At 48.2% G+C, this 22,500-nt stretch overlaps 1 protein-coding gene across 1 annotated transcript in view; it reads left to right on the forward strand.

Moving 5' to 3' along the window:
* The window catches only part of LOC137432844 (sulfotransferase 1A1-like), a 59,056-nt gene that overhangs the window by 20,383 nt on the left and 16,173 nt on the right, over nt 1-22,500 (forward strand). The window contains exons 3-5 of the mRNA XM_078783679.1: nt 17,320-17,474; nt 19,449-19,583; nt 21,860-21,957. Of these exons, the coding sequence (XP_078639805.1) occupies nt 17,320-17,474; nt 19,449-19,583; nt 21,860-21,957 (388 nt within the window). The remainder of the gene's footprint in view (nt 1-17,319; nt 17,475-19,448; nt 19,584-21,859; nt 21,958-22,500) is intronic.

A 22,500-nucleotide genomic window follows, 5' to 3' on the forward strand; every position in this document is an offset into this window, starting at 1 on the left:
ACCCCCACCTCTGCGCTCTCCCCTCCCACCCCCACCTCTGGCTCTCCCCTCCCACCCCCCACCTCTGGCTCTGGCTCTCCCCTCCCACCCCCACCTCTGGCTCTCCCCCCCCCCCCCCCACCTCTCTCTTCTCTTTTTGAGGGTTTTTTTTTTTGACCCCGATATTCACGTTCCCTTTTTTCCCACAAAAAGGTTGTGATATCAAATTTACCCACCCCTTTGTTAAAGGCGAACAAATGGTATCCCAATTGAAAACTAGATGGTATTCATAGAATACTTACCTCCTGCGCAGTCAACTTGGTGTGATCGTAGCCAACTCTTCTGTTTTTGAACGTTTCTTGTTTTTTTGATCCAATATGGCTGTGCCAGACCACGTGAGCGATGACATCATAAATTTATCTATAATATAATATATTGTTACGTGGTCCTCCCCGGTAAACTACCTGGTCTTGGTGACCCCCGCGACCGTGGGAGGACCCCGCCAGAAAGATCTCTGATTTATACGCTTTCGTAGCGCAATCAATATGAAAGACACAATAATTCAAGTCAATAAGAAACCCCACACCAAGGATCCGGATTACTCAATAATATATTCCCCAATCAATCAACAACCATCAACAATCAATCACCAATATTACTAAGATGGCCATCTCATATATTTCCCCCCCTTTCCCCACTCACGACCCCTCAATGGTCACTGTCCCCTCACAATGTCTCTGGGCCCCTCCAGACCAAGGTGAAGGTCGACTTCTCCGCACAACGGGCGGTTGAACGAACCCCTGGCTGACGTGCTCCAAACGTGCACGTCACATACCGGGAACAGCTGCTGCAGCGCACACCTCCTTGCAAAGCAAAGCGGGCCAAGCAAAGCGTGGCTCGCAAAGCGCGCGAGGCCCAAGGTGCGACCCGTACACGTCCTTGTAGACGTTGAGGCGAACTGTGCCGGACGCTTGGTTCCATGCACGAACCCACGGCAACTTGACGCGTAACCGGTAATTACCCCTCCGCGCAGGTAACTCCTCTCGCCAGATGGGCTTTCAAACGCAGCGTTCCCCACGCTGCTCAATATCGACACCCGCTCGCGTCGGAGCTCGGCGAGGAAGAAGAAGATCGCCGCTTCTCCCGCGACCTTGTCTTTTTTCCTTTCTTCCGGTTCACCATCCCGTTTCCGGTCTCCTGTTATCCAGAGCGCCTCTAACCATTTAACCACAACAACCTTTATTAGAATAAACATTAATAAGCAATGACCTGAATAGTAATTCACATAAATTTACATAAATCCGTAACAGTCCCCCCCTTCAAGAAAGAAAGTTTGAACCCAGCGAAAACTTTCTTTGCCGGCCAACTTTGATAAACAAACCTGATAACTCACACCCCCAAATCCTCAGTTCCCCCCGGGGCACAATTATCACTTAAAAATAAAGCAACAAAATTTCACAAAAAACCCCCAGATTAATTCACTCTGGACAAAGCATCAACAACTTCTAGTTGCTCTTGGATGGAGGCCCAGCTGAGTAGTCACTACATGGACGCCTTAAGGAATGTGGGGTTCACGGTTAGTCCGGGGAGGAAAGTTCATTACATGGACGCCTTTAAGAACGTGGAGTTCACGGTTAGTCCGTGTAGGAACGTTCCCTACCGGGACGCCTTTTAAGAACGTGGCGTTCACGGTTAGCCCGTGTAGGAGGCCCAGGCTCGGCGGCTCCGCCGTATATAGAGTGCTTCAACTTCTCCGGACTCCTAACAGTTACGGTGGGGACCCCTTGTCCCAGCAGTCACCTGACTGGTGGTCTCCTTCTCGGCCAGTCCTCTGCCACTCATTCTTTCGGGGATGCCGTAACTCTGGGAGCCTCCATAGTAATATCGGCTGCTGCCAACACCAAAACTACCGCCAAGTGGCCCTCTTCTGTAGACCTCTTGACGCCTACGAAATGCCTTCCCTACTGTTATGGTCCGACCCTCCAAATCCTTACCATTCCAATTCTTCTCTGCCTCCCTGGCGTCTATTGTGCTTGCAAACGTGACAAAGCCGAACCCTCTTGACCGTTGCGTTTCCCTGTCTTTTACCACCCGCACTTCCACCAGCAGCCCATATCTGTTGAAGACAGAGGTCAGAACTTCTTCCTCTGTGTTGAAGTTCAGTCCCCCTACAAATAACTTGGAACTTTTGTCGCCATCCCGAGCTGGGGTGGTGTTATTTCCCCTGCGGGGCTCTTTACCCACCCTCGGGTTACCATAAATTTGCCCCCCGGCCAAATCATTCCCGATAATCACAGATACTCCCTCTACAGGAAGCGTGGCTTGTAAACCGACGGTGACCGGTCCTGACACCAAATCGGATTCCAAATGGATGACATGAAGTGGGGCACTAACACAGCCACCGATCCCTTGTAACCGAACACTATCACCAGTTGCGGTACTCTTTGACAATGGCAAAATGCCTTCAAGCATTAAGGATTGATGGGCTCCTGTGTCCCTCAATACCCTAACAGGTCTTGGGTTAGTCAAGTCTCCCTTGAGTGAGACAAACCCCGTATAAATAAATGGTTGGTAACTCTTCTGTGGGCGATTTCTTACGCTAGCCATCGCATTCGGAGTTGTAATAGTTGGACTCCGCTCTGGGTTGTCCCTTTTCATGAGGTAACAACTGGACATCAAGTGTCCAGGTTTTTTGCAAAAGGCGCAAGTAGGCCCGAAGGAAAAAGTCGTGGTCTGCCTCGGGCCCCCCGGGAAATAAGTTTGTCTTGGGCCCGTAGCCCTCTGATTTCGAACAGTTGGGGTATCCGCGTTGTCCCCATAATCCTCTCGAGGCCACCACCATGTATTGTCGTTTTCCGCACCGGGTGTTCCATAACTCCCCTGCTGAAGTCTAGGCGAGGAGCTAGGTGTGTGGACCCCTATCCGGTGTGTTAAGCAATAATCATCTGCCATGGTGGCTGCGTCCCACAACTTTGGTACTTTCTTTTCCTGCAGGTACACTTTGATGTCCTCGTGGACACACTGTTGAAATTCCTCCAACAGCATCAGGTCACGCAATGCTTCGAAGTTGTTCCCGACTCCTTTCGACTCACACCACCGATCAAACATGTTTTCTTTCACTCTGGCAAACTCCACATGGGTCTCACTCTCCCTCTTCCTGGCATTCCTGAATTTTTGCCGGTAAGCTTCAGGAACCAACTCATAGGCTTTGAGGATGTGCTTCTTCAATACCTCATAATCTACACATTGGTCCATTGGTAGTGCCGAATAAATCTCTTGACCTTTACCCACCAGCACACTTTGCACTAGTATGGTCCAGGCCTCCTCCGGCCAGTGTAACTGTCGAGCCACTTTCTCAAAGTGTGGAAAAAATTGAGTGACTTCCTTTTCACTGAAGGGTGGAACCAGCCTCACATGTCTGCCCACATCCCAGGTTTTCTGGCTAGGTGTCGACCCCGTCAGCAAGGGTGGTACCTCTCCCCGTTCTCTCATTAAATCCAGCTCCTTGAATTTAATTTCTTGCTGAAGCGCCATGTCACGTTCCTTTAATTCCCTTTCGGCTTTTCTCTCTCCTCGGCTTCAGAGTTCCCTTGCAGTTCTCCTCTCCTCTGGCTTTCTTCCCCCTTCTAACCTTTCCTGGAGTTCTCGTTCCACTCTCCTTTCCTCTGCTTGTTTCTCTGCTCTCCTCTCTTCTGCTTTCCTTTCTTCTTTTGCTTTCCTTTTCTGCTTTCCTTTCTTCTTCTGATCTTTCCTTTTCTGCTTTCCTTTCTTCTTCTGCTCTTTCCTTTTCTGCTTTCCTTTCTTCTTCTTTGATCCGTTCCTGGAGTTCTCGTTCCACTCTCCTTTCCTCTGCTTGTTTCTCTTCTCTCCTCTCTTCTGCTTTCCTTTCCTCTTCTGCTCTTTCCTTTTCTGCTTTCCTTTCTTCTTCTGCTCTTTCCTTTTCCGCTTTCCTTTCTTCTTCTTTTAACCTTTCCTGGAGTTCTCGTTCCACTCGCCTTTCCTCTGCTTGTTTCTCTTCTCTCCTCTCTTCTGCTTTCCTTTCCTCTTATTTTATCCGTTCCTGGCTCCGTAATTGCAACTCCAGTTTCTGGAGCTCAACGTCTTCTGGTTCTTCGGGTAGCTACTGCCAGGCTAACTCGTCCCATGTTCCTAATCCCACCATATATTGTATCACCGTGGTCTGCAACTCTGCCTTCCTCAAATTAGTTCGGACCTCCAAGTTAAAATGTTTGGCCAATTTCAAGAGGTCCGCTTTTAGTAACGCTCGGAACTGTGCCTCACTAGGTGTTACCGCAAAGTTCTGTGCAACAAACGCCATGGTGACTATCGTTAACACCTGTTAACCTTCACCCAAGACTTTACCACAATTTCTCAAAACTTTACCAATTAATAATTAATTAATAAATTTTAATTAATAAGAATTATTATTTTATTATGTTATACAATTTTAGATCCCGGAATTCAATTGGACGAGCCCCCAATTTCTGTTACGTGGGCCTCCCGGTAACTACCTGGTCTTGGTGACCCCCGGACCGTGGGAGGACCCCGCCAGAAAGATCTCTGATTTATACGCTTTCGTAGCGCAATCAATATGAAAGACACAATAATTCAAGTCAATAAGAAACCCCACACCAAGGATCCGGATTACTCAATAATATATGCCCCAATCAATCAACAACCATCAACAATCAATCACCAATATTACTAAGATGGCCATCTCATATATTTCCCCCCTTTCCCCACTCACGACCCCTCAATGGTCACTGTCCCTCACAATGTCTCTGGGCCCCTCCAGACCAAGGTGAAGGTCGACTTTTCCGCACACGGGCGGTTGAACGAACCCCTGGCTGACGTGCTCCTTACGTGCACGTCGCGTACCGGGAACAGCTGCTGCAGCGCACACCTCCTTGCAAAGCAAAGCGGGCCAAGCAAAGCGCGGCTCGCAAAGCGCGCGAGGCCCAAGGTGCGACCCGTACACGTCCTTGTAGACGTTGAGGCGAACTGTGCCGGACGCTTGGTTCCGTGCACGAACCCACGGCAACTTGACGCGTAACCGGTAATTACCCCGCGCAGGTAACTCCTCTCGCCAGACGGGCTTTCAAACGCAGCGTTCCCCACGTTGCTCAATATCGACACCGCTCGCGTCGGAGCTCGGCGAGGAAGAAGAAGTTCGCCGCTTCTCCCGGACCTTGTCTTTTTTCCTTTCTTCCGGTTCACCATCCCGTTTCCGGTCTCCTGTTATCCAGAGCGCCTCTAACCATTTAACCACAACAACCTTTAATAGAATAAACATTAATAAGCAATGACCTGAATAGTAATTCACATAAATTTACATAAATCCGTAACAATATAAAACACAGTTTGTGTGTGCGTGTGTGTGTGTGTGTGTGTGTGTGTGTGTGTGTATGTAATGTTACCGATAGACTCCTAAACGGAGAGGCTCACGTACTTGATATTTGGCACAGACATGGCCATTGAGCCTGGGACGAACACGGCTGACCTAAAAATTTATTTCATAATATGCTTTTACTATATTTTTATCTCAGCGCGAAATATTATGACCGGAATCTGACCGGTCGCAGAGCAGCACGCTGATTCGCTCAGAGCGATCACGTGATGTTCTCTGCCGCCATTAACTCAGTTACGTGTTCGCACGTATTTCAGAGCGAAAAGCAATTGCCTTTTTTCACATTTAAGCGATGAACATTGCCATTCACACCACATAGGTTTTTTTCCCATTTCATCTTTAGATTCATATTTTTTGCCATAACGTAGCGCATTATGGCTCTCTCGAGCTAGAGTTCGCCAATCACCTGGGAGCATGAGGCCACGTTGGCCACGCCCACGACAGGACGCAGAGTTGCAATCGATCGCTCAGAGCGATCACGTGATGTTCCTTGCCGCGCGACTATCTATATATATCACTCAGATTCCTCACAATCGACCACCACCACCTCCTCCTGCAATACTAAATATCACTCAGATCCCTCACAATCGACCACCACCCCCTCCTACAATACTAAATATCACCCAGATCCCTTGGAATCGACCACCACCTCCTCCTACAATACTAAATATCACCCAGATCCCTTGGAATCGATCACCACCTCCTCCTCCTGCAATACTAAATATCACTCAGATTCCTCACAATCGACCACCTCCTGCAATACTAAATATCACTCAGATCCCTCACAATCGACCACCTCCTACGATACTAAATATCACCCAGATCCCTTGGAATCGACCACCACCTCCTCCTCCTGCAATACTAAATATCACTCAGATTCCTCACAATCGACCACCTCCTGCAATACTAAATATCACTCAGATCCCTCACAATCGACCACCACCACCTCCTACAATACTAAATATCACTCAGATCCCTCACAATCGACCACCACCCCCTCCTACAATACTAAATATCACTCAGATCCCTCACAATCGACCACCACCCCCTCCTACAATACTAAATATCACCCAGATCCCTTGGAATCGACCACCACCCCCTCCTACAATACTATATATCACCCAGATCCTTTGGAATCGACCACCACCCCCTCCTACAATACTAAATATCACCCAGATCCCTTGGAATCGACCACCACCGCCTCCTGCAATACTAAATATCACCCAGATCCCTTGGAATCGACCACCACCTCCTCCTACAATACTATATATCACTCGGATCCCTTGGAATCGACCACCACCTCCTCCTACAATACTATATATCACTCAGATCCCTTGGAATCGACCACCACCTCCTCCTGCAATACTAAATATCACCCAGATCCCTTGGAATCGACCACCACCCCCTCCTACAATACTATATATCACTCAGATCCCTTGGAATCGACCACCACCTCCTCCTACAATACTATATATCACTCAGATCCCTTGGAATCGACCACCACCTCCTCCTGCAATACTAAATATCACCCAGATCCCTTGGAATCGACCACCACCTCCTCCTGCAATACTAAATATCACCCAGATCCCTTGGAATCGACCACCACCCCCTCCTACAATATTATATATCACTCAGATCCCTTGGAATCGACCACCACCTCCTCCTACAATACTAAATATCACCCAGATCCCTTGGAATCGACCACCACCCCCTCCTACAATACTATATATCACTCAGATCCCTTGGAATCGACCACCACCCCCTCCTACAATACTATATATCACTCAGATCCCTTGGAGTCGACCACCACCTCCTCCTGCAATCTATATATACTAGGGCGTGCCCGTACGTGGGTGCAAAAAAACATGCGTGCAAACAACAACAACAAAAAAAAACTTTGAAACCACGTGGCAGTAACGACCACAGAACCCCCCCCTCTATTTACATGAAATGGTTTGGTCCATTCGCAAAGCCAAAGCGAACGGCTTGCGAGTACGGTAGAACCCCCCGCCCTCTATTTACATGAAATGGTTTGGTCCATTCGCAAAGCCAAAGCGAACGGCTTGCGAGTACGGTGACCATACCTTGGGAACCACTTGTCCGATTAATTTCAAACCTTGAAAAGGCACATCCGCGGGTCCCCAGCAATATACCTGGCAAGTTTCAAGTATATCGGACCCGTGGTTGTCGAGAAACAGCGGTCACAGACAAACACACACACACACAGACACACAGAGATTACTGGAATTATAGATAGACTAGGACGTGCCCGTACGTGGGTGCCCGTTCCTTGCCAAAAAAAAAAAAAAAAAAAATTTGTGTAGGGGTGTGTGTGTGTAAACATCCTAGGGCGTGCCCGTACGTGGGTGCCCGTACGTGCGTGCAAAAAAGCGTGCGTGCAAACAACAACAACAAAAAAAAACTTTGAAACCACGTGGCAGTAACGACCACAGAACCCCCCCCCCTCTATTTACATGAAATGGTTTGGTCCATTCGCAACGACCACAGAACCCCCCCCCCCTCTATTTACATGAAATGGTTTGGTCCATTCGCAAAGCCAAAGCGAACGGCGAACGGCTAAATCGCCATAGCTCGGTAACTACTTCTCCGATTAATTTCAAACCTTGAAAAGGCACATCCTCGGGTCCCCAGCAATATACCTGGCAAGTTTCAAGTATATCGGACCGGTAGTTGTCGAGAAACAGCGGTCACAGACAAACACACAGACACACAGACATTCACACAGAGATTACTGGAATTATAGATAGATAAAACACAGTTTGTGTGTGTGTGTGTGTGTGTGTGTGTGTGTGTGTGTGTGTGTGTGTGTGTGTGTGTGTGTAATGTTACCGATAGACTCCTAAACGGAGAGGCTTACGTGCTTGATATTTGGCATAGACATGGCCATTGAGCCTGGGACGAACATGGCCGAACTCAAAATATTTGACGATCCATATTTTTTACTCATATTTACCTCAGCGCATTTCAGCGCACGGAATCAACGGAATCAGAGCAGGTGGGCGCTGATTCGCTCAGAGCGATCACGTGATGACGCTATGACGCTATGAACGCTATGACGCTATGAAAAAAAAAATCGCTATGAAACGCTATGAACGCGATGACGCTATGAACGCTATGACGCTGTGAAACGCTATGAAGCTATGAACGATATGACGCTATGAAAAAAAAAATCGCTATGACGCTATGAAACGCTATGAACGCTATGAACGCGATGACGCTATGAACGCTATGACGCTATGAAGCTATGACCGCTATGACGCTATGAAAAAAAAAAATCGCTATGAAGCTATGAAACGCGATGACGCTATGAACGCTATGAACGATATGACGCTATGACGCTATGAAGCTATGACCGCTATGAACGATATGACGCTATGAAAAAAAAATCGCTATGACGCTATGAAACGCTATGAACGCTATGACGCTATGAACTATATGAACGCTATGACACTATGAACGCTATGACGCTATGAAAAAAAAAATCGCTGACGCTATGAAACGCTATGAACGCTATGACGCTATGAAAAAAAAAAAATCGCTCGCTTTACCAAGGGGCTCACTCTCCCCCCGTTTCCCTCCCCTCCCCTCCCCCACCCGGCAATGCCGGGTACTTCTGCTAGTATATATATATATATATATATATATATATATATATATATATATATATATATATAAAATATATATATATATATATGTATATTGTTGCGGATCCCAGGTTTGTCGACGTACAAAGGGGGATTTATGCCCCGTTCCCCCACGAACTCTGGTTCCACTGAGGCCGCCGACCACGACTAAACTCGTGGTTGACGGATTGCTGGGCAGCTCCAGCCGCCGAGCCCGCAGCTGCACGTGGAAGGGTTAGCGGTCACAACCCGAATACCTTCGGACACACGCAGCCGTGAGGACAGGGACTGAACCCCGCACAAGTCACACTGATTTCTGACGCCCGAGTTGTTGTGCGTCGCGTGACCCATGCCGTTATACTAAGCATACTTCGGACCCGGTTAAGCGGTTTTAATTCAGGCGTTGCTCGGTCAATGGATGGAAAATGACAACGACGGCCAGGTTGGGAGTACTAAAACACAGTATTTATTTACAGATATGTATAGAACACAGACAAAGCAAAGAATCTTAACAGCCTTACCTACGTTCCCAGACAAGGGCACTCATTCTTTCGGGGAAGGGGGGGGGGGAGAGGGTAATGTGCGGGGAAGCACGGCCGCTTCTTGCAGCTCACCGAATGGGCTCGGTCGTGCAGCTCGCCCGGATGGGCTTGGTCGTGCAGCTCTTGCGAATGGGCTTGGTGGACGAAAGCCCCAGGAATGGTTCCAACCCAAGGCGCCAACAGCCGGAGACGATCGCGGCAGGGACGACGTGGTTAAGACGAACCAGGGGCAGGAACCAGAGAGTGCAGGAACCAGAGGACCGATCAAGATAGCAGGAGCCCAGCGAGAGAGAGAATGTGTTATGGGCCGGGTTTTTATAACACCCAACCCCTTCCTGAATTTCCATGGGTCTCAATTGGCCGCCGGGGGTCATGTGACGTGACAGTCCCTCATTGGCCACACTTGGCCACTCCCCCCTGCCTTCCCTTTAGCTCCCATTGGGTTGCTCGCTGCTCCTCCTCCCAGGAATGTCTCGTTCCTCCTTCGGGGAAGGTTTTATTCCTCCTTCAGGCCTGCAGGGCCGAGTCTACTCCCATGACGAGGCAATTTCGGCTTCAACGATGCCTACAATCATCCTGACTGACTCAACGTATTATTTGTTTTCTTTCTAAACACTGGAAAGGGCCTATGCTTTGCATTTAATAAGAAATAACTAACTATAGGAGGCTATATGTTGTGGTGTAACTAACTAGAGGGGGGTTTCCTTTATTCGTAAAACCGCAACAATATATATAATCTCCGTAGGTGATCCTGTCTGTCTGTCCAGGGGAGTGGCTACACCTGGTCTGTGAGGGGCTTCATAAACAAATATCCACCATTTTGTTTCCTTGCATATCTTTGAGGCCTCTTTTGTTAGGCCAGCGGTGTCTTACTCTCTCTCACAGTTTTATTTCAACTCTAATTCGATATCTCATTTCATTTTTCACAGTCGCTACCATGGTTTTAGACTCGGTTGAAAAAAAAAACGGGAATATATTCGATGAAAGTTACCGTTTATAGAACAAAATGCATTTTCAAAGGCCTGTAACATAAAGGCCATTCTAACTTAATAGTCACCCTCACGATTTTATCTCGACTCAAATTCAACATCTGATTTCATTTTTATCGATGGTTTTAGAGTCGGTTTCAGCAATAATTGAGAAAAAATGCACACACGGAAATCAGGAAATTGCTGAGATATATGAAATAATCGCGGCTTTCCACGGCTCGATATATCTTAAACCGCCCAAGATGACACAGATGGGAAAATGCCGAGATATATTAAATAATCACGGCTTTTCAAGATTCGATATTCTTACACCGCCAAAGATGATACAGACAGGAAAATGCCGAGATATTTATATATATCCGATGACACGGCTTTATCTGGACTCTAATTCACTATCACAGTCGCTGGGATGGTTCAAGTCTCAGGTTCAGCTAAAGTTGAGAAAATCGGCGACATGTATTCATTCCAACAGCCGTTTTGAATGTGTTGGCTGTTATGTGGGCACGGGGTCGGGGAAGGAGAGAAGGGAATGAGAGAGGGGAATGAGTGAGGGAAATGAGCGAGGGAAATGAGCGAGGGAAAGGAGAGAGAGAGAGAGGGGAAGGAGGGAGGAGAATGAGTGGAAAGAACGTTCCCAGGACTTCGTTATTTATATTATTACTTCGTAAAAGTACATGGAGTGAATACTGAAGTACAGGATCGAACCGAAGTCAAATTGTATATTTTCATATACCTGGGGTGTATATACACTATACAGAGTTTGTTTGAAGTGAGTCAACTCTTTTCCAACCATGGAATTAAACAATACAGGACTTCAAAAATGTACATAATAATGTAAACTAACTATGGAATACAATATTTATTGATAACGTTTGGTTTTAATCTATTTTTACTTTGTAAAGCGAAAAGTTTTCGATACTTTTGTGGCGGACACGAAAGCCCACTGGCGTGGTGACATCATTCCGCGCACCAAGTGGGTGGCGGCCACGCCCGAGGGGTAGGCGTGGCCTCAGGATATACGCTGGGCGCGCAGCCCGGAGGGCACTAGTGCTACAGTGACCTCTTGTCAATAAAGACACTTTTGTTTAACCGCGTTGTCCGCTTCCTCCTTGGTAGCAAGTCGCGCGCGTAGCACCGCGCTTCATTGGTGACTCCGACGTTTTGGTCAGCCGTCACTGACCACCCGAACCCACCACAGCCATGGCAACCAACGCGGTAGCGATAAAGCTCCCCGAGTTCTGGGAAGCTCAGGCGGAGATCTGGTTCCTGCAGGCCGAAGCCCAGTTCAGGTTTCGACGCATCACAGCGGACGAGACACGCTACTGCCACGTGGTCGCCTCCCTCGGGGCCGGCGTGGCCGCCCGCGTCGTGTCGGTCCTGAGGAACCCACCGGCCCACAACAGGTACGGGGCGATCAAGCGTCTCCTCCTCGCCACGTTCGGCCTCACCGTGGACGCACGGGCCGATCGCCTCTTGGCCCTCCCCAAGCTCGGTGACACGCGACCGTCGGTCCGAATGGACCATATGCTGTCGCTCATGGGCGACGAAACCCCGAATGCTCTATTCCGGGCGTTATTTCGACGCCAGCTGCCGGCACGAGTCCGCCTCGCGTTGGCCGGTTCCGCGACAACGCAACCCCGTGCGTTCGCGGCCGAGGCCGACAAGTTCTACGCGGCTTTGGACACGCGGGCGAGTTTCGGTGCGGCCGTAGCGGCTCCCGAGCCCGAACCTCCTGCGGGTGCCCACCCCTGCTCCGAGAGGTGCCTCGTGGCGGCCGCCACGCCCCGCCCACCACCACCGCGGAAACCGCGGCCTCCGGCTTCGCCGCAAACCTGGTGCCATTTCCACGCTAGGTTCGGCCACGAGGATCGGCAATGTCGCCCGCCGTGCTCATTCGGCAGGTCGGGAAACGCCCGGGCCGGCCCTCGGTAGTGGCACTGAGCGCCGGCCGATTAAACAGCCTCCTATACATAACGGACACCTTATCCGGGCGCCGTTACCTGTGCGACACGGGAGCGCAGGTGAGTGTCGTTCCCGCCGGTACGTCCGACAAGCAGTCCGCGGGCCGAGGCCCCGCGCTGCTTGCTGCCAACGGTACGCACATTCGCACGTACGGAAAACGTTGCCTTTCTCTGCGGTTCGGAGGGCAGGTTTTCCGATGGTCGTTCGTCACTGCCGACGTGCCTATGGCACTGCTCGGCGCGGACTTCCTCTGTGCCAATGGCCTGTTGGTCGACGTCAAGCACAGAAGGCTTGTCCAGGCTGAGACGTTCAGCTCGTTCGCTTGCGCGCTGCCGGCCCCGTTGAGCAGCTCACGGAGCGGCTCATCGAGCGGCTCGCCGAGCGGCTTGCTGAGCGGTTCGGTTCCGGCCAGGTTCATCTGCACGCTTCCGGCAGCGGACGAATTCACCCGCCTCCTCGCCCGTTTCCCGGCCCTCACGAGGCCCACCTTCTCGGCGGGGACCATCAAGCACGGGGTGGAACATCACATCCCCACCGCCGGGCCACCCGTCTACGCCCAGGCACGCCGCCTCGAGCCGACGAAGCTCACGGTAGCTAAAGCGGAGTTTGCTACGCTGGAGCGGCTCGGCATCGTGCGGCGCTCCGAGAGCGCTTGGGCGTCGCCGCTCCACATCGTGCCCAAGCCCGGCGGGGGATGGCGACCGTGCGGGGACTACCGCCATCTCAACGACGCCACCACCCCCGACCGCTACCCCGTCCCCCATATTCAGGACTTTTCCGCCCGCTTGGTGAATATGTCCTTCTTCTCGAAGGTGGACCTCATACGCGGTTACCACCAGGTCCCTGTCAGGCCGGAGGACATCCCGAAGACGGCTGTCATCACGCCGTTCAGTCTTTTCGAATTTCTTTGGATGCCCTTCGGTTTGAAGAATACTGCTCAGGCGTTCCAGCGCCATATGGACAGCGACTTGCGCGACTTGGATTTCGTCTACGTCTATCTGGATCACATCCTCGTCGCAAGCGCGTCCCACGAAGAGCACCTACACCATCTCCACACGCTCTTCGAACGTCTGGGCCAGCACGGCCTGATCGTGAACCCCGCCAAGTGCCGGTTTGGTGTCGCCGAAATCGACTTTTTGGGGCACCGCGTCACCAGGCACGAGGCCGTCCCCCTACCGGCCAAGGTGGAGGCGGTGAAGGGGTTTCCGCGCCCCCGCACGATCAGGGGCTCCAGGAGTTCCTCGGCATGGTAAACCTTTACCACCGTTTCCTGCCCCGCATCGCCCAGCTCCTGAGCCCCTTGCACGAGGCCCTCCGAGGGAAGCCGGGCAAAGGTGACGTCACCTGGACCGAGCAGATGGACGCGGCGTTCGTGGGCGCGAAGCTCGCGTTGGCTAACGCCACCATGCTCGCGCACCCGGCGCCCGATGCACCGATCGCCCTCACCACCGACGCCTCGGACTGCGCGGTGCACGAGCAATGGGTGCGTGGAGCTTGGCAACCGCTGGCGTTCTTCAGCCGGCAGCTTCGCCCGCCCGAACGCCGGTACAGTACCTTCGACCGCGAGTTGCTCGGGCTCCACCTGGCGGTCAGGCACTTCCGCCATCTGCTCGTGGTAGGCGTGGCCTCAGGATATACACTGGGCGCGCAGCCCGGAGCGCGCCAGTGCAGCAGTGCTACAGTGACCTCTTGTCAATAAAGACACTTTTGTTTAACCGCGTTGTCCGCTTCCTCCTTGGTAGCAAGTCGCGCACGTAGCACCGCGCTTCACTTTCAAGTTTAAAAATGAAGAAGAGTCATGGCTCCATTGGCCTACGATCGGCCTCTGATGTGCATTTTAAGACTGAATCAACACGTCTTCGATCATAAATTACTTTTTTAAGAAACAAAGGTACATTTTGATTACAACTCAAGCAAAGAAAACCAGGTAATGCCTGTTTCGTTCAGAGCGATTATACACCGCCCAAACAAAATGCGTCTCAGCGAAAGGAAATACAATCGTGAAATCTTTAATAAACATTTTTTTTGTTTTCGCACGACTTTTCAAGGCTGCATCGTGTTCACATCCAGGATTAATAAACAAAACTCCATTTCACGTGTGCATGGACGTATAATTCACATATGTAAAATAAATAAATAAACAGACGGGAAATTGCTGAGATTTTTTCCGTTCTTATTTTATAAGCTATGTGCACGTACACTTTAAAGAAGTTTATTTGAAATCTTTAATTAAAAAATTTAATTTTGTACGCTGTAACACAAAGAGTAACTTTAGTTTTTGCGGGAAAAAAGTGCAATGTTATGTTCATATACACCGCCCATAGGACTTTTTCCCCAGGGATCCCCCCCTGGCAGGGGGCGGGGGGAGAGGCGACCGGGCACCGGGATGGGGGGGAGAGGAGGAGACTTTGAGCTTGAGGAGGAGAGGAGACCGGGAGGGGGGGAAGAGGAGACCGGGAGGGTGGGAGAGGAGACCGGGAGGGGGGAAGAGGAGGCCCGGGAGGGTGGGAGAGGAGACCCGGAGGGTGGGTAGAGGGGATCAGGCGGGTGGGAGAGGAGACCGGGAGAGGGTAGAGGAGACTGGGAGGGGGAAGGGGAGAGAGGAGACTGGGAGGGGGAAGGGGGGAGAGGAGACTGGGAGGGGGAAGGGGAGAGAGGAGGCTGGGAGGGGGAAGGGGAGAGAGGAGGCTGGGAGGGGGAAGGGGAGAGAGGAGACTGGGAGGGGGAAGAGGAGACTGGGAGGGAAGGGGAGAGATGAGACTGGGAGGGGGAAGGGGAGAGAGGAGACTGGGAGGGGGAAGGGGAGAGAGGAGACTGGGAGGAGGAAGGGGAGAGAGGAGACTAGGAGGGGGGAAGAGGAGACTGGGAGGGGGAAGGGGAGAGAGAGGAGACTGGGAAGGGGAGAGAGGAGACTGGGAGGGGGTAAGAGGAGACTGGGAGGTGGGGGGGGGGGAGGAGATTGGGGGAGAGGAGACTGGGGGAGGGGGGGGGGAGGTGGGAGGGGAGACTGTGGGAGGTGGGAGAGGAGACTGGGGGAGGTGGGAGAGGAGCCTGGGGGAGGAGACTGGGGGAGGGGGAGGAGAGGAGACTGGGAGGGGGGGGAGAGGAGACTGGGAGGGGGGGGGGAGAGGAGACTGGGAGGGGGGGGGGGAGAGGAGACTGGGAGGGGGGGGGGAGAGGAGACTGGGATGGGCGGGGGGAGAGGAGACTGGGAGGGGGGGAGAGGAGACTGGGAGGGGGGGGAGAGGAGACTGGGAGGGGGGGGGAGGAGAGGAGACTGGGAGGGGGGGGGACAGGAGACTGGGAGGGGGGGGGGGGGTAGGAGAGGAGACTTGGAGGGGGGGAGGAGAGGAGACTTGGAGGGGGGGGGGAGAGGAGACTGGGAGGGGGTGGGGGAGGAGAGGAGACTGGGGGGGGGGGGGGGAGAGGAGACTGGGAATGGGGGAGGGGGGAAGGAGACTGGAGGAGGAGGAGAGGAGACTGGGGTAGGGGGAGAGGAGTGAGGAGGAGTTGGAAAGGAATTAGGGGGAAGGAGTAAAGTGACCCACTCCCCCATGTGTGTGTGTGACCCACGCTCTGGTGCAGTGTGCATGATGTGGGAGGGTTGGGGGTGGGGAGGGAGAGGATTTGAGCTCTTGAAGTCAGATTTTACATGAGATGTAATGACACATTTCAAACTGTATTTCCCATGTGCATGCACATGTTATCAGAAGTAAATATATTGTGAAGATTATATCATTTGTGTATCTGATAAATTATTGCCAGTAACCATTTTGTAAAACTGAATGTGCAGCAACTAAATGAAGATGTCCAAATGTCACACACGTCCATGCTTGTGGGATTCCCACGTGTGACCCCACTTGTAATATATATATTGTAATAGGCACAGGTCCATTCTGGTTACTCGGTTTGAGTCGCGTTAAAGCGACTGCAGCAGTCAGGTGCATGCACAGTTCCGGGCCAGATCACAAACTTGTCACTCCTGATAAAACGTACCCATGGGACCACTGAGCTACCCAAGTGCTACGTTGATAGATGCTTGTGATTCATCTAATTCGGCTGAGCAACCGTTGGTCACGAGTGTTGTCTAAAGCCGGTTTGAAATGGCTTTCCAAGCCTCAACCTGCAACCACTCTAATCCATTAAAGGAGACAGCCATAACAAGCAAAATCCAACCGTGAGACCAGGTATATTTAATTACAAGCAACTGTTTGGGGGAAGGATTACATGAAGCAAAACAAATGAAACAATCACAATAGAAATAAATGATGCAACCATAAATAATGAAATCACCCATAACCCTTATCGATAAAGTCCATTGCCTCTTCCGGGCCTTACAGAATATCTCGGCGCCATGGCTTGTACACACTTGCCGACAGTTCGTATTGCTATCCCTTTAAAGTGTGTCGCTCTTTCCCATGGGCCTTTTTGTTGCCAGAAGTCCTCACCTGGCCCAACCATTAACAAGAGGTGTTAACACATACAATCTTACTCTGACTATAATACCATCTATAAATTATATGCGCTGCCTCCTTAGCGGCACTTGTAACGAGACGACTTATTTGGCTGTCTGAGAGGTCCCTAATAAATGGTAATTTGACCTACTTGAAACACTCGGACCATGTTACACTTTACCACAATAGCTATGAATCTCCCACCCCCTTCTATGTAACACAATATATCCTTGTACGTCTACAAAGAGAGTTTCCAATACACTTTGCTATGAATTCAAAGAAACATTGTCTGGCGCATTTTCTTTGTCATTCTGGTTGCACCTTTTTGTGTTTTCATTCAAGTGCATCTGAACAAGTGAAGCCCATCATGGCTCGTTGCAAGTTGGTTGATGTCGACGGTGTACCTTTAGCTGATTATTTTGCTGCAAACTGGGAGGCGAAGAGCAACTTTCAAAGCCATCCTGATGATGTTGTCCTCGTCACGTACCCAAAATCTGGTAAGCTTGAACTTGGTGATTCTTCTTTTTCTTATTTAATATACGACGCAGGTTTTTCTGCAGATATGGAATTCAGCTATCACAAAATGGCCGACTTCCTCTTGTTTTGTATGCAGCACATTGCTGTTGGGTAGCATCATTGGCTGAGGGTGCGGCTTTGCCGCTGATGCAGTGCCCTCTGTAGGTTATGGCAGAAATTTGGGATTTGGCCAAGATAGCTCGCCTACCCTCTGCGAAGGACACCATGGGATATTTTACATCCACCTGCAACTAATGCCGGCAGATGGGATGCCCATTTATCATCCATCCAAGTGAGGACACATACACTGAAGAATCGACCAGCATATGTGAAACACCATCATGACAGTTTCTAGCAGGTTCAGGATTCAAACCCAGGCTAAACAGCTTAGTGGTGAGTATGTGATTTCGGAATATACCTCTCTACCTTTAGTATAGTCAACCTAAATTCAGGTGACACCTCACCTTATGTTCCCATCTGAAGACTGAAGGGTCCATGGCTCACATTCTAGCCTGTGAACGTTTAAGTTGATTTCTATATTCGACATGCGCTGGAGTATGATTAGCAATTATTTGGCGTGTTAATTGAGCTTAACTTGACCTTCTTTTTTATGAAACATGGTCTAAGGCTCATGGAGGAGCTGCAACACAAATCGAGCACAGACATGCAAATAAATGCACGAGACAACACCAGATGCTATGTCAGACAAACACAGCCACTGAACTTAAGATTAAGGGAAATGATGACTTCCTGTGGGACTTCAGGTTCTGGGGCATGACGTCACTTTTCTCTCTGCATTAGAGGGGAAAATATAATGAATTCTCTCCTCATGGATGCCAACCAACGTTGTTTATCCACGTTCTATGCTCTAAAAGCTGAGCATCAAGCAAGGAAGCAGCATTTACCCCATTTTATTTCTTCACGTCTACCTGCCAGGGTTGGGATCAAACTGGCGACCTTCCAGATCCAGAGCAAACATTCTAAACGTTATGCCAGAGTCTGGTATTACCTGACCATCCTACTTGGTTCACTGCAGGACGAAGACCTCCCTCGATGTGGTTCATCCCACTTTACCTGATGGAATTTGAGGTCATTGTATTCCAGTAAAAAGAAAAGGAAAAATTATTCGTCATTTGATGTTTCACTTACCTCTGTTTTTTCCAGGAAGGAGACTAAATTTACAGGAAGTTGAGCAATTTGTAAAATGATTATTCTTTTTTCATGTTGGAGCACCCATTACAACATGAAGCAAAATATACATTTATTATCCTCGCCAGAGGCGAGGGTATTGCGTTTGAGTCCGTTTGTTTGTCTGTTTGTCTGTCTGTCTGTTTGTCCGCACAGAATAAATATGATTTTCTCTGCAACCGTTGGTCCGATTGACAGGAAATTTTCACCTTAGGTGCAACTCTACCTGTATAATTTTTTTCATGATAATTATGACGTCATAGGTCACGTGGTTCGGCCGCCATCTTGGAATAAACGAAAAACTTTGCACCTCCATATCTCCGAAAGGGCTGAATAGAATTTTTTTTGACACATGGCTCGTTGTAAAGAACTCTCCATGGGGAATAAAATATGTTAATGATGATGTCATAGGTGCCTCCATTATGACGTCATAATTTGCCAAGTATAAAACTTCATCCGATCAAGATTAAATTTCTTGAGCATAATCTAGCAATAAATTAGTTTGGAAAACAAATAGTGATGACGTCATCGGCCACGTGGTTCGAACGCCATATTTGTTTTAACACAAAAGCCTTAAAAAAAAAAAAACACTGAAAATACATCCTGGCGAGGGTTTGCAATCTGATTGCTCTTTTTCTTGTTCGGAATGCAATATGAATGTAAGTAAAATACCATGAAGCATACTCATTGCAATCTTGCTATTTACTGTATTTTATATTTCCCTTGCATCCTGAACGTCCTTTGTGTTTACTCATGTCTGTCTGTAGGCACAACATGGATTCAAGAGATTGTGGAGATGGTGCGTTCTGATGCTGATGTAGAGTTTTGTAAACGAGCGCCAGTTTATAATCGTGTGCCATTTTTCGACCTCACTCCACACGATTCCACGGGGATCGGAAGTGGTGAGTGACGACTACCACGTGAGAGTCTGAGTGTGCATGCGCGTCGATCTTTATGGGATTGGAGTGGTTGCACATTTTCAGGTACGAGGTTTTCACTGACGTATTTATGAGAATAGTAGCAACAAGCTAAGTAGATAGATATAGTATATGGTTTGGACTATGCCCGACGCTGTCCTATCACTCGCCTTTTAAAAGGAGCTCTATGTGATTGGTGACAATAAAAATGCAAGTTACTTCATGAGAACAAAGTTAGAAAGCAACATAACTATTTCAAAATAATATGGAAAATCGATTAATCGAAGCAGATCGGCAACAAAACTCCATATAATTGTGCAAAATGGATGTTGCATTGTTACATAAGTGACGGAGACGTGACTTTGTACATTAGAAAGGAGGTGATTACGAGGTGATCTCATAGAGATGTTTAAGATAATTAAGAGTGTCGAAAAAACAAGTGCAGAAGACCTATTCAACGGACTAGATAGTGATAGGACCAGGGGCCATAGCCTTAGCTTAAATAATATGAGATTTAGCCTTTGTTCTGTTTCTCCTTAGGGATTTCCAGGATTGGATTTGATTGTTCTGTTTCTCTTTACGGATTTCCATGATTGGATTTGATTGTTCTGTTTCTCTTTACGGATTCCATGATTGGATTTGATTGTTCTGTTTCTCTTTAGGGATTCCATGATTGGATTTGATTGTTCTGTTTCTCTTTACGGATTCCATGATTGGATTTTATTGTTCTGTTTCTCTTTATGGATTTCCAGGATTGGATTTGATTGTTCTGTTTCTCTTTACGGATTTCCAGGATTGGATTTGATTGTTCTGTTTCTCTTTATGGATTTCCAGGATTGGATTTGATTGTTCTGTTTCTCTTTACGGATTCCATGATTGGATTTGATTGTTCTGTTTCTCTTTATGGATTTCCAGGATTGGATTTGATTGTTCTGTTTCTCTTTACGGATTTCCAGGATTGGATTTGATTGTTCTGTTTCTCTTTACGGATTTCCAGGATTGGATTTGATTGTTCTGTTTCTCTTTATGGATTTCCAGGATTGGATTTGATTGTTCTGTTTCTCTTTACGGATTTCCAGGATTGGATTTGATTGTTCTGTTTCTCTTTATGGATTTCCATGATTGGATTTGATTGTTCTGTTTCTCTTTAGGGATTTCAAGGATTGGATTTGATTGTTCTGTTTCTCTTTAGGGATTTCCAGGATTGGATTTGATTGTTCTGTTTCTCTTTACGGATTTCATGATTGGATTTGATTGTTCTGTTTCTCTTTACGGATTCCATGATTGGATTTGATTGTTCTGTTTCTCTTTAGGGATTTCAAGGATTGGATTTGATTGTTCTGTTTCTCTTTACGGATTTCCAGGATTGGATTTGATTGTTCTGTTTCTCTTTACGGATTCCATGATTGGATTTGATTGTTCTGTTTCTCTTTAGGGATTTCAAGGATTGGATTTGATTGTTCTGTTTCTCTTTACGGATTCCATGATTGGATTTGATTGTTCTGTTTCTCTTTACGGATTCCATGATTGGATTTGATTGTTCTGTTTCTCTTTAGGGATTTCAAGGATTGGATTTGATTGTTCTGTTTCTCTTTAGGGATTTCCAGGATTGGATTTGATTGTTCTGTTTCTCTTTACGGATATCCAGGATTGGATTTGATTGTTCTGTTTCTCTTTACGGATTTCATGATTGGATTTGATTGTTCTGTTTCTCTTTACGGATTCCATGATTGGATTTGATTGTTCTGTTTCTCTTTAGGGATTTCAAGGATTGGATTTGATTGTTCTGTTTCTCTTTATGGATTTCCAGGATTGGATTTGATTGTTCTGTTTCTCTTTACGGATTTCCAGGATTGGATTTGATTGTTCTGTTTCTCTTTATGGATTTCCAGGATTGGATTTGATTGTTCTGTTTCTCTTTAGGGATTTCAAGGATTGGATTTGATTGTTCTGTTTCTCTTTAGGGATTTCCATGATTGGATTTGATTGTTCTGTTTCCCTTTAGGGATTTCCAGGATTGGATTTGATTGTTCCGTTTCTCTTTGTGGATTTCCAGGATTGGATTTGATTGTTCTGTTTCCCTTTAGGGATTTCCAGGATTGGATTTGATTGTTCTGTTTCTCTTTAGGGATTTCAAGGATTGGATTTGATTGTTCTGTTTCTCTTTAGGGATTTCCATGATTTGATTTGATTGTTCTGTTTCCCTTTAGGGATTTCCAGGATTGGATTTGATTGTTCCGTTTCTCTTTGTGGATTTCCAGGATTGGATTTGATTGCCGAGTTGAAACCCCCACGAATGATGAAATCACATCTACCATACAAACTGCTGCCAAAATCATTCTTTGAGAACGATTGCAAGGTAAGGATTCAAATTCTGATTTTGATAGAAACTAGTATTCTTTCTTACTCAGCAATTTCAAATGCAATTATTAAAATCATTTTGTTTGTTTTTTCAAACTGTGAACGTGAAATTTCTGTCGCTTTTGTATACATTACTATAAACACACTTTCCCAATGGGAGCAGTGGTGTGGGTCATTGCTTTTACCTTAATTATACATTTTCTCACTTTGAAGGGTGAAAGTGATGCTTTGGACTCTGCCGCGCGGGTTAAGAGGTGGAGGATGTTATTACCTCCGCCACCGAAGATGGATGGAGGTTATGTTTTCACCCCTGTCTGTCTGTTTGTCTCTGAAAAAGATATCTAAAAACGTCGGGGACGGAATCAGACGAAATTTGGCAGATCGGTAGCAGATTGGTATTCAGACAAGGACGAAATGATTAGATTTTGGTGAAGATCCGGATTCGGATCCGGCTAGTATAATTTTTCAAGTGATTCTTCGCCATTGTGAGATAGGGACAAAAACGATACATAGCAGGATATCTCAAAAAGTTGTGGATGGA

Source organism: Myxine glutinosa, chromosome 8, assembly GCF_964187855.1.
Source record: "Myxine glutinosa chromosome 8, kmMyxGlut1.1, whole genome shotgun sequence".
Taxonomy (NCBI): Eukaryota; Metazoa; Chordata; class Myxini; order Myxiniformes; family Myxinidae; genus Myxine; species Myxine glutinosa.